General features: G+C 41.2%; 1 protein-coding gene across 1 annotated transcript; it reads left to right on the top strand.

The window, feature by feature from the left end:
* Positions 1-1,155: 1,155 nt before the first annotated feature.
* Positions 1,156-15,559, top strand: cpsf1 (cleavage and polyadenylation specific factor 1). The gene is made up of 38 exons (XM_058619563.1): positions 1,156-1,322; positions 2,204-2,369; positions 2,466-2,493; positions 2,577-2,710; positions 2,802-2,882; positions 3,005-3,156; positions 3,282-3,428; positions 3,518-3,657; positions 3,764-3,874; positions 3,963-4,056; positions 4,148-4,235; positions 4,549-4,698; positions 5,290-5,341; positions 5,428-5,501; positions 5,597-5,671; positions 5,761-5,841; positions 6,142-6,237; positions 6,331-6,507; positions 6,600-6,741; positions 6,844-7,022; positions 7,121-7,260; positions 7,352-7,526; positions 7,606-7,812; positions 8,210-8,299; positions 8,396-8,542; positions 8,624-8,776; positions 10,062-10,178; positions 10,497-10,587; positions 11,190-11,274; positions 12,139-12,280; positions 12,371-12,523; positions 13,082-13,258; positions 13,607-13,673; positions 13,772-13,819; positions 14,071-14,226; positions 14,679-14,808; positions 15,103-15,241; positions 15,326-15,559. The coding sequence occupies exons 2-38, from the start codon at positions 2,226-2,228 to the stop codon at positions 15,371-15,373; spliced, it is 4,410 nt and encodes a 1,469-aa protein (XP_058475546.1). The 5' UTR covers positions 1,156-1,322; positions 2,204-2,225; the 3' UTR covers positions 15,374-15,559.
* The last annotated feature ends 489 nt before the right edge of the window (positions 15,560-16,048 follow it).

Below are 16,048 nucleotides of genomic sequence, written 5' to 3' on the forward strand. Positions count from 1 at the left end.
TCTAATTGTTAACATTAAGTCAAAGAAATGTAAAATGTTTTCTTCTAACTTTGATAATCAATTTACTACTAAAAGTTATTGGGGGAGGTTGTTTTGTTTTTTTAAATCAATTTGCACTATCTTTATTGTAAAGTGGAAACAGTGTATATCAATCACACCTGTGGTATATTCTAATGGAATGTATTGTTATTTTTTAATAAAAAACAAAATGCATTAAGCCATCGTTGTAACTTGTGCACAGAGTAATGGAAAAGAAATTGAAAAGAAATTGACTTTTGTCCTGTGGAATCGACCGTTTGTGATGTGAACGCCATGTCAAATTCAGGCTTCAATACCTGCTTTGCTGCCTATTCTCTGAACATGTCTGCAACAATAATGAATAATATTATCTGAGGAAAAAATTAACATTACTACTCATTATTTTTGGGGTCCACATGGTGGTGTAGTGGTTAGCACTCTCGCCTTGCAGCGAGAAGACCTGGGTTCGAGCCCCGGTTTGAACAAGGGCCTTTCTGCATGGAGTTTGCATGTTCTCCCCGTGTGTGCGTGGGTTCTCTCCGGGTTCTCCCGCTTCCTCCCACAGTCCAAAAACATGCAATGTGGGGATAGGTAAATTGGACACTCTAAATTGACCATAGGAGTGAGTGTGAGAGTGAATGGTTGTTTGTCTCTATCTGTGTGTGGCCCTGCGATGGACTGGCGAACTGTCCAGGGTGTACCCCGCCTATCGCCCGATGTAGCTGAGATTGGCACAGCACCCCCCGCGACCCTCTGGTGGAGGATAAAGCGGTAGATGATGACTGACTCATTATTTTTCCCCATCTGTGCTAAAGATGTATAATTCAGATAGAAATGTAAATTTTACCACACCTCAGGTATTTTTTAACCAAGATTTTGCTTTAGATAACGGGTATGGTTTATTAACTCTGTCAAAAAAGTGTAATAGGACAACAGGTGGAATTTACAGTAGTACAGTAGTACAAATTTCTTAATTAAATGAATCAATAATATCCCATTTTCTACGTCTTGTAACTGGAAAATCAGACGTGTAGCCTAGTGATAATTATCATTGTGTGTGTGAGTGGGAGTGGGGGCGTCTTGTTTTCGTGGTGGCAGCAACGCGCCTCAGAGCAGTTGTTCTGCCGGAAAAAAGGAAAGCCGAAGAAGAAAAGAGACCAACGCAGCCGCAGCACTGCGACAGCTAACAGTTAGCTCTCCCGGCTATGGAATCAGTAAACCACAAATTATGAAACCTCAAGTGTGAACACCGGAGGGAGGGAAATAAAGCTACAAAATCCAATCTGATAACGTGTTTGACATAGGTACGTCGACAAGTTTAATTCAAAGTTTGCAAATATATTCACAGGGTACGTTGCAGGCGTTGTGCCATGCTAGCTAACAGTAGCCAGTTGCTAAAATAGCTTGTGCACCGGTTTGTCAATACGTTCGTTTTCCGGCGCGTGTGTCGGCTGCTCACTGTGCTCAGATACAACATGATTGGACGATTGGTTATGCTTTTTAAAAAAAAAATTAAAGCGAGTAATGTGATATATCAGACAAACACTAAAGACAACGCTACCCATGCTCGATTCGAAAATGGCTAGCGTTCAGATCAGTGACTTTAAGCATTAACAGTCGCACAATGAAGTCGATAGTGTGATAGTGTGTTGTTTTTAAATGTCTGCCCTCTGTGAGACTCCCCTCGGATAAAGGAGGAAACGGGTCCCTTTTCAACTACACTTCATTGCCCCACTCAGTTTTGAAGTGTCTATTTGACCATGATCATGTTTTGTTATCCTACAGAAACCACCTAATATTGCTGGTTGACATTCAAAACTGTGCTTAATACTGATCCGTCTCAATGAATTTGTTTAAGTTGATATCTGTCTCCGACTTATCTTTACTCATTTAATAATAACTCAGTTTCATTCAGTGTTTATCCTCCACATGAGGGTCACTGTTGCCAATCCCAGCTGACATAGGGCGAAAGGTGGGGTACACTCTGGAGAGGTTGCCAGTCCATCACAAAGCCACATACACAGATCAAACAACCATCCACTCACACATACGGTCAATTTCCAATTTGCCTAATCCCCAAATCTGTATGCTTTTGGACTGTGGGTGGAAACTGGAGAAAACCTTGCACTTAAACTCATCCGTGATAAAGTTTTGAGGAATTGACTTGTGTCTCCTCGTCTGTCAGATGCTGTGAGCAGCCATCCAGGATGTATGCTGTGTACAGACAGGCCCACACCCCCACTGCAGTGGAGTTCTCTGTCTACTGCAACTTTATATCCAGTAAGGAGAAGAACTTGGTGGTAGCAGGAACATCTCAACTCTTTGTCTACAGGATTATCCATGATGTGGAGGTAACTATATCTCGCCCATGTTTTGTTGAAACCATTTGAAATATGCGGTGTAAGAATTCCATAAATTATGTGTCAAATGTCTGTCATTTTTTTCAGAGTTCATCAAAGGCTGATAAGTCTGCTGGTATGTCTGGACATCAAACCTACTGATATATTATGTTGTGTAAGTGTCCTCTGGTCCAACACTACTCTGCCATCCTTTCACAGATTCCAAGTCTCGTAAGGAGAAGCTGGAGCAGGTTGCGTCCTTTTCTCTTTATGGAAATGTTATGTCCATGGCCAGTGTGCAGCTGGTAGGCGCCAACAGAGATGCGCTTCTTCTCAGTTTCAAAGATGCCAAGGTATTGCCGTCAAGCTCTCCACTGACTCTCTAAATTTCTAACCGTCTGAAATTATTTTTCTCACTTCTGGTTGCATTTGTTCCCTCCACAGTTGTCTGTAGTGGAGTATGACCCCGGGACACATGACCTCAAGACCCTGTCTCTTCATTACTTTGAGGAGCCAGAACTCAGAGTATGTAGCAACCAGAACAAGATAACATTTGATATGTTTTACATTTCTGCAAATGTTTATATGCTTAAATCAATGAATAATTATTGATTGATTACTCATTTGCACTCTTGTTCAATTTTCAGGATGGCTTTGTACAAAATGTACACATTCCCATCGTCCGTGTAGATCCAGAAAATCGCTGCGCTGTCATGCTTGTTTATGGCACCAAACTTGTGGTGTTGCCGTTCAGGAAGGACACGCTAACTGATGAGCAGGAAGGAGGAGTTGGAGAAGGGTATGTTTTCATTTCTTTATCCATGCTGGTTATTGTTGGGAATCTTTTCACCCTAAAAACTCTATTTTAACACCTTTTATCCTGCAGTGCAGAATACAACATTGTCTGTGTGTCATTATCTGCAGGCCAAAATCCAGCTTCCTGCCCAGCTATATCATCGATGTGCGTGAGCTGGACGAGAAGCTGCTGAACATCATTGACATGAAGTTTCTACATGGCTATTATGAGCCCACTCTGCTCATCCTGTTTGAGCCCAATCAGACCTGGCCTGGGTCAGTCCTAACGTTTGAGCGCCACATTTCTGTTTTGAGTCTCATCCGACTGCATTAAGCTTTTAACGTCTTGTTTGTCACTTTGCTAGGCGCGTGGCTGTGCGTCAAGACACTTGTAGCATCGTCGCCATCTCCCTCAACATAATGCAAAAGGTCCATCCTGTCATCTGGTCTCTCAGTAATCTGCCGTTTGACTGTACGCAAGTTATGCCGGTTCCTAAGCCCATCGGTAAGCTCAGCAACTTCTGTACAGCGCATATAAATATCCACTCTATGAGGAAGTGAGTGGTGTGGCAGCTCCCGAGAAGTCTGATAATATGTGAAATCCTTTGCAGGTGGTGTGGTGGTGTTTGCTGTGAATTCATTGCTGTATTTGAACCAGAGTGTTCCACCGTATGGAGTTGCTCTCAATTCTCAAACAGTTGGCACCACAGCCTTCCCACTGCGTAAGTACTGAGAAAACACACCCGCATATATATATTTCATCCTCAATAACTCCAGATTTGTTGATGCCTGTGTGTTCTGGTTGTGTAGGTGTACAGGATGAAGTGAAGATCTCGCTCGACTGTTCGCAGTCAGACTTTATTGCCTATGATAAGATGGTTATCTCTTTAAAAGGAGGAGAAATGTAAGTCTTTGTAATAATAACCAATAACATGCACATGATTGCTTTGGATACTGTATTTATCCGCTCTGACTGTTTTCCTGTCGTCCTGCAGTTACGTGTTGACCCTCATCACAGACGGCTTGAGGAGCGTGAGAGCTTTCCACTTTGACAAAGCCGCTGCCAGTGTCCTGACAACCTGTGTAAGTTCAACCTGAGTGTTACCGTGGAGAGTTTGGGGAGAAAAATGCAGAGTTTCTTTGAACCAACAAAGAAAAGCAGGTATATTTTAGTTTGGCGTACAGGTTTAAAGTGCTTTAATGTAGGGGCTGGCCTCAGGAAGGCTGTCACAATCATAAAATGTATATACTGAAAGTAAACACACATCTTTTTTGCTTTTAGATTTGTGGAATTACTGTTTTTGACAGGCCTGTTTTAATTCAAAGCTGCTCCGTACTAGAATAAAGTATTTTATAATTTACTCAAAGAGTCGCACTGTGGGCTTTCCTCCTGCAGATGGTAACCATGGAGCCCGGCTTCCTTTTCCTTGGTTCTCGCCTGGGAAACTCTCTGCTCCTGAAGTACACAGAGAAACTACAGGAGACGCCACCAGAGGAGGGCAAAGAAAAGCAGGAAAAAGAGAAAGAGAAGGACAAAGACAAACAGGTGTGGACTTTGTTATAAAACACAACTTTATTTTTTACTTATTAAATGCTTTGCTTTTACAGCAGGAAGTTCTGATATGGGACTTTTTTTTAGCAGTGTTTACCAAAGAATTGATTCAATCTGTAATGGTAACATGGGTTTGCACTGGAGGTCGACTGAATTTTTAAAAGCCAATGATAAGGATACTCCCCGAGGAATACAACACAGATATTGAAAATGATCACAATATTCCAGGAAAATGTGTGATTAAAAATAATAATTTTGAAGATATAAAAAAGTTATGATGTATTTAGTTGGGCAAAAGAATTAAGTGTATTTCCATACTTTTCCAATGAGCTGATGTTTATCTTATTAAAAGTGCATCTATTACCACAGGATGGCAGCAGCAATAGCTATTAAATGGCCACACCGATTTATTGGTCGACCTCTAGTTTACAGTAGACGTAAATGTACAACACAGACTAGAGAATGATAGAAACGTTTTTTGGGGGGGAAATGGTCAATAGTCGCAAATTAAGTGTGTATGACATACACTGGATTGCTGAACACATCGTCATTTCAATCCTTTAAAACCTTTCACACAAATTCCAGGAGGAACCACCGAGCAAAAAGAAACGAGTAGAATCTTCCGCTAACTGGACTGGTATGTGCAAAGTTAACATTTTAATTTATTTTTGGTGAGTGTGTGTGTGTGTATTATAACTTGATAGGTTTTTTTTGCTTTGACAGATGAGGTGGATGAGATTGAAGTATATGGAAGTGAGGCCCTGTCAGGCACTCAGCTGGCCACTTACTCCTTTGAGGTAGGAGCTTTTAAAGCTGTTCTACTTGTTCTGTAAATGCAGTTATTGGTATAAATGTCACAAAGAGATATTTCCTTGTTTTTTTTCCTTTACAGGTTTGTGACAGCATACTCAACATTGGACCGTGTGCAAATTCCTCCATGGGAGAACCTGCTTTCTTGTCAGAAGAGGTACATTCAGTAGTCTGTGTAATGCAGTTAGCTCTGCTGATGCTTTATTGTATAAGAGGTTGCTGACTGTGATTTTCTTTTACCTACAGTTCCAGGACAACCCTGAGCCTGACCTGGAGGTCGTTGTCTGCTCTGGTTATGGCAAGAACGGTGCACTATCTGTGCTTCAGGTAAACTCTCCTAACTCAGTCAGACTGTTGTTGTATTTTTAAGCTTAAGTGTGTGCATGATTGTTGTTTCTGCATCGTCCTAATACCTGTGGTCGTGAGGGCCGTCTGCCGCAGGTCCAGTGACGATGCTATAGAAAAGTCTGGGTCTACCAGGGCTGTTTCCGAGATCGACGAAGTAGCCTATAAAAAACCCAGACACATTGATACACAAACAAAAGCTTGTGCAAATCGCTGCATGATGTGTTTTTCTTCCTTTATTTTTCTGTCAAAGGCTTTGATTTGTTTCCATTCTATTCTCAGAGAAGCATCAGACCCCAAGTGGTCACTACGTTTGAGTTGCCAGGTTGCCATGACATGTGGACGGTCATCTCAAATGAGGTCAAGGAAGACAAAAAAGTAAGGAGTGTTTCTGCTCATCAGTTTAAGGTTTTTACTAATTTTAACTTCTTTTGAAACTATTATGTGTTTTTTTTTGTGTGTTTTTTTCAGGCTGCTAAAAATTACGAGATAGAGGACGGGGGAACAGAGACAGAAAACAGTGAGGAGGGCGAGGAAGGAGAAAAAAAAAAGGACGAGAAAGTGGAGGAGAGGAAGACAGACCCTCCCCTGGAGGACGATAAAAAGAAGCACGGCTTTCTCATTCTGAGCAGAGAAGATTCTACCATGGTAAAAAGTCACATCCATACACGTCTGATCAGATTCACATCATACGTCGTGTGATGTAACTTGGCTGTGTTGTTGTTGTTGTTGTTGCACAGATCCTTCAGACAGGTCAGGAGATCATGGAGCTGGACACCAGTGGTTTTGCCACGCAGGGACCCACCGTGTTCGCTGGAAACATCGGTGACAACAAGTACATCATCCAGGTGTCACCTATGGGTATTCGACTGCTCGAAGGAGGTAAAGTGAAACCAAAGAATTCTAAAATGTATCAACTATAATTTGGGGAGAATGTATAAAATCAAAGAAAACCTCAATGATGTTTTTAATTCTGCCTTTCAGTCACACAGCTCCACTTCATCCCCGTGGACCTGGGCTCTCCCATAGTGCATTGCTCCGTGGCTGACCCTTTTGTCGTGATCATGACAGCAGAGGGAATAGTCACCATGTTTGTGCTAAAGATTGACTCGTATATGGGGAAGACGCATCGGCTGGCTCTGCAGAAACCACAGATCCCAGCGGTGAGTAAATCTGTCTTCACTTCACGGGTTCATTGGATAAACACACGCCCTGCTGGGTCCATGCGTATTTGTCACTCATAAGATTTCTTTTTCCACAGCAATCGCGTGTCATTACTCTGTGCGCATACCGAGACGTAAGCGGCATGTTCACCACGGAAACCAAAGTCAGTTCCTCCGCCAAAGAAGACAACATCATGAGGAGTCAGTCCGAGACAGAGACCATCATCCAGGACCTCAGGTAAAAAAAATCCACATCACCTACTGAACAAAACGCACACAGCTGATAGCGACACATGGTGTTTATGTACTGACTTCACGTGCGTGTGCAGTAACGTAGTGGACGACGAGGAGGAAATGCTGTACGGAGACTCCAGCGCCAACGCAAACTCCACAAAAGACGAAATGAACCGCAACTCTGCGGCAATGTCTGGAGGTGATGGAGCCTCAAGCAAAGCTGAGCCCACACACTGGTGCATGATCATCAGGGAGAGCGGTGTCATGGAGGTAGGGCCAACATCATCATAAGATAATCATAAGAGTTTTTCGGTAACACTATAGATACTTACGATGTGTTTCGATGCAGATTTATCAGCTGCCGGACTGGAGGTTGGTCTTCCTGGTGAAGAACTTCCCAGTAGGTCAGAGGGTGTTGGTGGACAGCTCGTCCGGCCAGTCAGCAGCACAAGGGGAGGGCAAGAAGGAGGAGGTCACTCGGCAAGGAGAGATTCCGTTAGTCAAAGAGGTGTCTTTGGTTTCACTTGGCAACAATCACAGCAGACCGTATTTATTGGTGAGTTTCTACTTAATTGTTCTGTAGTGCGTAACTTTTATATGTAAACAAATGTGTTTTGGGCTGAAACAAATACTCTGTGTTCATAATCACTTCATCGGTTTGACTGAACTTGAAGTTTTTCTGACATTTTATGGACCAAAACGGTGACTCCGTTAATCAAGAACATAATTGGCAGATTAATAGATTATGAAAATAAATGTGTTACATTCAAACCATTGTCAAATGAGTTCACACAGTGCTGATTGAAATCTTATCAGCTCCACACGAGTCTCTCTGTGTTTAGATGTTTTTTAGCCGACGGAGGCAACAGCAACATTGTAAAGTAAAGGGTTTCATAAAAAGAAAATAAAGGGCTTGGACTGAATAAAAACAGGATGTTTCTTTTGTTTTCCAGGTTCATGTGGAACAGGAGCTTCTGATCTATGAAGCGTTCCCGTACGATCAGCAGCAGCCACAAAACAACCTGAAAGTCCGCTTTAAGAAGGTACGAGATACAGTGTATGAGGTGATACACCGGTGCTAAACTAAATCAAACCTGGAGTGAATCGTAAAACTGTGTCGCTCCACTCTGCACACACAGGTACCGCACAACATTAACTACAGAGAAAAGAAGTCAAAGCTCAAGAAAGATAAGAAGGCAGAGGGCGGAGCCGCAGAGGAGAGCGGAGCTGTGAAAAGTCGGATTACCAGGTTCAGATTCTTTGAGGACATCTCTGGATACTCGGGGGTAATATTTTATATTTCAGGATTTTTAGAGGCTACATTTACACGTTGAAAAGCGCTGATATTCCTGTTGTGCGTCTTGCAGGTGTTTATCTGTGGTCCATCTCCTCATTGGATGCTGGTCACATCTCGCGGAGCTTTGAGGCTTCACCCCATGACCATCGATGGCTCCATCGAGTCTTTCTCCCCCTTCCACAACATAAACTGCCCGAAAGGCTTCCTGTACTTCAACAAACAGGTAAATTCTCACTCACTCACAATGCTAAATACTTAAAAACTAAAGAAAAAGCTGGTATTCTCTGACTGCAGTTGGCAGGATCTCCTAAAAGAAAGTTAGTCGGTTGTCGAGTTTGAATCACTGGTCGTTAAAATAACATTTTGAGCTCTTTTCACCAGAGCAATGAGGTGAGAGACACTCTGTTCTTCTGTGCAACATATGACCCAAAGTAATCTCTACATCTCGGTTATGCTTTACTGATACTGACACACTTATTGTTTGACTTTCCTAAGGATGGAAACAAAGCCCAGTGGTAGAAGTAAAATTTTACATTATGTTGAAATGTTATTATGGATTACATCATTGTCTAAATAATCATAAACATAAACTTGGGCTGCTCCAAATTGTATTAATTGGCTACCAAATATTTTTCTAGAGCTGAAACATTACTAAATCGGTTTGAAGCTTTTTTCATGATTAAAACAAAATTTCTCATTGTTTCCGCTTCTTAAATGTGAATATTTCTTTGTTCCATATAAACAAAGAAATCATTAAAACTCAATCATTTTGGTTTGTGGACAAAAACAAGACATTTGAGAACATCATCATTTCCACGTTTGACAAACACTGATAACATTTTTTAATGTTTTCTGGCATTTTATGGACCAAACGATTACTCGAAAATAATCGTTGGTTGCAGCTCTATGTTTTCTTTTCTAAAATTTCTACTGAGACGTATCACGCTATAACGAGAAACTGTCACGTTATTTTGAGATGAGTTGTTTTCACGGTATAACCTGATTTTCATATTAAATGAGAACAAAACGAGGTGTGAGGCTAGAATAATGGCTCGTTTACACATTTTGGTTAAATTCTACTTCAGGCTTGGTTTGAGACATAGCGAGATACTCCAGTTATTGGGCACAGTGGATGACATTGTTATCAGTATGCAAACTCTAAGACAGATTTTACAATGCATGGGGTTATACCGCAGAAAAAGCGAATCTGACCTAATTAAGGTAGCATCGTATTCTTGTCTCATGCCTCGTTTTGTTTGTCTAATATGAAAATCATGTTATAACGTGTAAACCTTATCTCGTCATAACGTGATACTGAGCACCCCACTTTTTTGTATGTGTAGCAGCAATACGCTTCCGTATAAAAAAGACAAGAGCAGTTATTGAAATAAATTCCTGTCAATGATATTTCAAAAAATGTGATTGTTATCGATCTGCCTTTGTTCATTTAGACTTTATGCGTTTTTCATCTGTGCATTTATTTTGTACGCGTGTGTGTTTTCCCACAGGGTGAGCTGAGGATCAGCGTCCTGCCCACATATCTGTCCTACGATGCCCCCTGGCCAGTCAGGAAAATCCCACTGAGGTGCACGATCCACTACGTCTCTTACCACGTCGAAACCAAGGTGAGGCTCCGCTCCGCTTGCTCGGCTCACGCGTCAACAGAACGGGGGGGGGGGAATCGAAGTAGCAGCGTGACACAAATTTATGCTGAAACACATTTCCCGCGTTCCCACATCTCCAGCGGAATAATGTCATGCAAATTAGTGAAAGCACATCGATCGAGGCTTCTTTGAAAAAAGTTATGGAAGGAATCCATCTTGTCCTGAAGGGGGGGGAGAAAAAGCAGAATCAGTGAGGGTGACTTTGAAAGGAAAAGAAAGTCCTTGATGTGAAGTTTGTGTGTGTGACTCTGAGTGTTTCTCTCTCTCTCTCTCTCTCAGGTGTACGCTCTGTGCACCAGTGTGAAAGAGCTCTGCACTCGTATCCCCAGGATGACGGGAGAGGAGAAGGAGTTTGAAACCATAGACCGAGGTCAGACACGAACACAGCTCCAACAAACACACACACATCGTTAGATTCATTCTACATCTACAGTACACGTACACTGTGTTCACAGCGTGTTCCAGCTGTGTTACAACCACAAGGTTTTCTGTTAAAATTACTTTTTCATAAAGGTGGAGAATCAAAGTATAGGCATTCATACAGGTAGTACTGGCATCTTTAAATGACTATTTCAACTCTTGACCAACTACTGTAACAATTCAAGTAGTTAAAGACACGTTTTGTCATTTTAGTATTCATTTGTGAAGTAGCTTTTATTATTATTATTATCTAGTTTTACAAATTCTCTTTTAAGTAACACATTGTGAGTTATTTATCTATCAATTTTGCTTAGTTATAAATAAACATTTATTAATTATTAAAGATTGTTTATGAGCTTTTCAGCCACTCTTTCAAATAATATTAGTTCCTTTTAGTATTTTAAAGTGACACAATGTATGAATTCAACCTTCAAATAATATCCTCAAGATTATTTTGATAGTATAACAAATGTCACCCCCGTCCGAGCTTGAGCAGATGTCCAAACTCATCCACATTTATCTTCCTGTCATGTCTGTGCTCTTGTCCTGCAGATGATCGTTACATTAATCCTCAGCAGGAGAGGTTCTCCATCCAGCTCATCTCTCCAGTCAGCTGGGAGACCATTCCCAACACACGGTAAGAGCTCTTTTCTTTTTGTGATCAATAGAAAGTGTTTGTTTAGTCAGACCTTTGTAATAAAGAGGTCCAAAAGAACGTGTGTCTGCATTGTTTTCTCATTATCTGTGGAACAGGCTGTCGTGGAGACTTGGGAGAACTGAGGTCATTTATTCAACTTTTGAATAAATTCCACAATTTAGTTTAGTCTCTTGTGGCTACTCAGACGGACACGGTTCTGGTTCTGGCTCTGGTTCTGTTCCGGAGTCTGAGAACCTTGGTGCTTTCTGGCGAACCAGCCCGCGTTCACACCAATTTCAATTTAGTGGGAGGATATAACCTGGTCTGCTGGTCTCTGACCCATCACGCTGTCCAAAAGTTCTTACGCTGGGCCTGTATTCCCACATCCAGCTCCGCTTTTTGCTGTCTCTGTATTCTTTCTTGAGTTTTTTAGTTGATTAATTATTATAAAACCCAGCCATGGCCATGTCCTCCGTCAGTTCAGCGTAATGCTTACTTATCCTTGTATTGGTCTCTAGTTTAATTTGAAACTCCGTTGATGCTCAAATGGACACAACATTTGGTTTCCTCTGCCCCATGCCAGTCGCTGCTTTTTCTTTTTTCAAGCTAAGACACGCCCACTGGTGATGTCACGGTTCACAGGGAAGAACCAGGTATTTCTTGGTTCCCTCAAGAACCAACTTTTCCCGTTCTGAGCATGTTATTTTTTTCAGTCTGAATGCGCCGGCCGGTTCAAATTGGTGTTGTGGTCAAGTTACGCTATTAACCTGCAAGAGTGACCTCAAATAGACATTTGGACTTAAATCTCATATATATAAAGAGGTCAGTGAGGTCAGTGTTAGTGACTGTGTCTGTCTGCACAAGGATCGACCTGGAGGAGTGGGAACATGTGACCTGCATGAAGACGGTGGCACTGAGGAGTCAGGAGACGGTGTCAGGCCTGAAGGGCTACATTGCAGCCGGGACCTGCCTGATGCAGGGGGAGGAGGTGACCTGCAGGGGGCGGGTGAGCAGCACACGCACTCTCACACACACACCTTGTGATGAACAGAAGAAGAAAGCTTTGTCATTTATGTTTAAACGATTGTGTGTCTAGATTTTGATCGTGGATGTGATTGAAGTGGTGCCAGAGCCCGGTCAGCCCCTTACCAAGAACAAGTTCAAAATCCTGTATGAGAAGGAGCAGAAGGGACCAGTGACGGCACTGTGTCACTGCAACGGATACCTGGTCTCCGCCATCGGACAGAAGGTGTCAAACACTGCATAACAGCAGCCATTATGATCACATACCTGTGGCTATGTTCAAATTACCAGCCATGTTATTCAAATCTGATTCATTACAGATTTAACAGGTTTTTTTAAAAACAGCAAACATATGAACTTATCTCGAGAGGATTTGATTTTGTTGTGACTCTGTGGTTCTATGATTCAGTGCATGCATTATAGGCTAAAAGCCATATGGATTCTGATTCTCATTCAGGTCACATTTGAGATAATACGTGTGATCTCGGACTACGGAAATAGAAATTGGCAGATTTCTATGTCCTCAAAGCCCTGAAAAACATCTGATCCAAGCTGCATATGAGTCACTTGCGCCCAGTAATTTGAACATAGTTTAAATTGGGATAGTGTAGAAGTGAAGCAGCATGCAATTTGTTTATTTACACCTGTGATTCTTCTATTGTAACATATCAAAATGCTGCTGTCACTCGACCAAAAACTGGTCGAGCAACTTACAAAAACAAAACAAAACAAACAAAAATATACATATATATAAATGTATATAAGAGCCTCTGTGCTCCTTCAGATCTTCCTGTGGGTCCTGAAGGACAATGACCTGACCGGCATGGCCTTCATCGACACCCAGCTCCACATCCACCAGATGATCAGCATCAAGAACTTCATCCTGGCCGCTGACCTGATGAAGAGCATCTCACTGCTGCGGTACCAGGAGGAGAGTAAGACGCTGTCGCTCGTGAGCAGGGTGAGCCACTCGCACCGCACACCCGCCGTACTCGCACAATCAGAGTTAAGATTGGGCGCCTCTCAGAGTCGGGCTGTCTCCATGCCACTGGAGGTTTACAGCAGCAGACTTAAAAACAAGCAGTTGTTAAGCAGTTGTTGTTAAGCACTTGTTGTTAAGTGCGTTACTATAATCCTGTGGGCTGCTGCACAAAAGGTGTTCATTTAAAGATGTTTGACTGGGCTGTGTGTGATGTGAGTCAAGTTAATCTTCCAGAATCATTTGTGGCAGCTGACGATAAATCTGACGCCATGGTTACTTTTGTGTTGCAATTTAACTGTTAACTGTTTTTTTTTGTTTTGGCTCCAGGACGCAAAGCCACTGGAGGTTTACAGCATTGAGTTCATGGTGGATAACAACCAGCTTGGATTCTTGGGTAATATTTGTATTTTATTGCCTTTTCTTTTGTGGAAAGAAATTCAATTGAGTTTGCAAAAGAAAGTAACTTTTTTTTTAATTCTGTTTCCTTTCCAGTGACGGATCGAGACAAGAACATCTATGTCTATATGTATTTACCTGAAGGTAACTACCTGCATATTAGAGATAAAGAAAGTAGCATTAAAATCATCAAATTCAACAGAATAAATATAACAAAAGGAGGATTTTTAACTGCAGTTTCAATATACATTTAAATCAAACAAGAGGCAAACAAAAAGCTATTGTAAGTGTGCCTTCTAAACCAAAGAAAAATACACTAATGTGCAGATGATGCATATTCACACATGAGTCAACTCAGTGTCAAGTGCATGTTGTAACCTGGGGTCTGTGTGCAGCTAAAGAGAGCTTTGGAGGACTGCGTCTGCTGAGACGAGCCGACTTTAACGCCGGCGCTCACATAAACTCTCTGTGGCGGATGCCGTGCAGAGGAGCACTGGACGCCGGCACCAAGAAGTCCCTGACCTGGGACAACAAGCACATCACCTGGTTCGGTAAGACGACGACTGCTGCTGCCTTAAATTAGACTGATTTTCTGTCACAATTACAATGAACGAATTAAGTGCACTTGATGATATTATTGCGATAATAGTTCAAAAGTAAAGGAAACGGAGGACTCCTCCACTCACGCCTTCCTTTCCCAAGTGTCGTGGGGAACTTTGGTGGCCTTCATATACTAGAAAGGATCAACATTTTATAGAAGAAGTTATTTTAATTCAATTATAAACCTACAGTATAGGAACTCCTCAAAATGTTAAATGCTGGATATGTTTCATTTGATTTATATACGAAAGGTTTCTGAAAATGTGCACAAATACAGATTCTGGTATGTTCTGTTTGGTTATTATATTGTTTATAACTGATGTGACAGCTACAGGTTTGTAAAAATAGTCAAATGTCAATAAATTTACACAAAAAATACTTAATGACCTGAATGTTTCTACAGCAACCCTTGATGGAGGCGTTGGCTTGCTCCTCCCCATGCAGGAGAAGACATACCGGCGACTGCTGATGTTACAGAACGCCCTGACCATCATGCTGCCTCATCACGCCGGTCTTAACCCAAAGGCCTTCAGGTTCACATCCATACTTTATTGTCACATAACGAGAGAAGCTGGACTAGAGTAACAGATGTGTTATTTTTTATATATATATATATATGTGTGTGTGTATATATGTGTATATATATATATAATAATAATATATATATATATATGTGTATATATATATATATGTGTATATATATATATGTGTGTATATGTATATATATATATATATATATATATATGTGTATATATGTATATGTGTATATATATATATATATATACACATATATATATGATGGGTAATTATTGCGTTTGTGTGTCCAGAATGCTGCACAGCGACAGGCGTGGCCTGCAGAACGCCGTGAGAAACATCCTGGACGGAGAACTCCTCAACAAGTACTTGTACCTCAGCACCATGGAGCGCAGTGAGCTCGCCAAGAAGATAGGAACCACTCAGGACATAGTGAGTTCTCACACACAGACGGATAGAAATAGTTAAAAGCAAGTTAAGCCCTGTGATGTCATCGCGTCCGTGTTTTCTCTCCAGGTTCTGGATGACCTTCTGGAGATCGACAGAGTAACAGCTCATTTCTGAGCCACATTCCTCCCTCCATCACCACGTCTCTTCCACTGACTGCTGTTTTCTATCCAGTGTAAGCAATGTTTTGTACGGTCGTCTCTGTGAAAACCTTATTTACTTTTTTCTTACATGTCAGACAAAAACAGAGGGCAGTTGTGTTTTCTTAGAATATTTTGTATTAAAAACAAAGAAAAGTAATTACATACGGCTGCTGTGAGTTTTTTGTTATTTTTTGAAGTCAGAAAAGGGATCATGAGGAGGAGGTAGATTAGTTTATTAACACAGGAGGTCACATGTTGATGTTCTGACCCGTGAGTGCTTTATATTTTTCACAGGTCAGATCATCCTGCATCATTTAACCGGCAATTAAAAAAAACATGATTCAGGGAAAAAGATACAATTATTTTAAACTCTTAAAAAACGTACAGTATGTAAAATGTATTTATTGGGGAAGTTTCATGTCGTCATTCAGTCAGCTTCAGAACTGCTTTTGTAAAAAAATCATCTGGGGTAATTAAAAAAAAGATGTGGTTGTACATTTACAAAAAGAAGTTTAATTATTTTGATCTTCAAAATGAAAGTAATTTAACTGGACCTTTTTAATCAGAGTTACACAAGAATAAGAGAATAAATATGTGTGTAAAAAGATTTACCTACAGTAAAAACAAAATTAAGATCACATAGATGCAT

The sequence above is a fragment of the Solea solea genome, chromosome 20 (genome assembly GCF_958295425.1).
Source record: "Solea solea chromosome 20, fSolSol10.1, whole genome shotgun sequence".
Lineage (NCBI taxonomy): Eukaryota > Metazoa > Chordata > Actinopteri > Pleuronectiformes > Soleidae > Solea > Solea solea.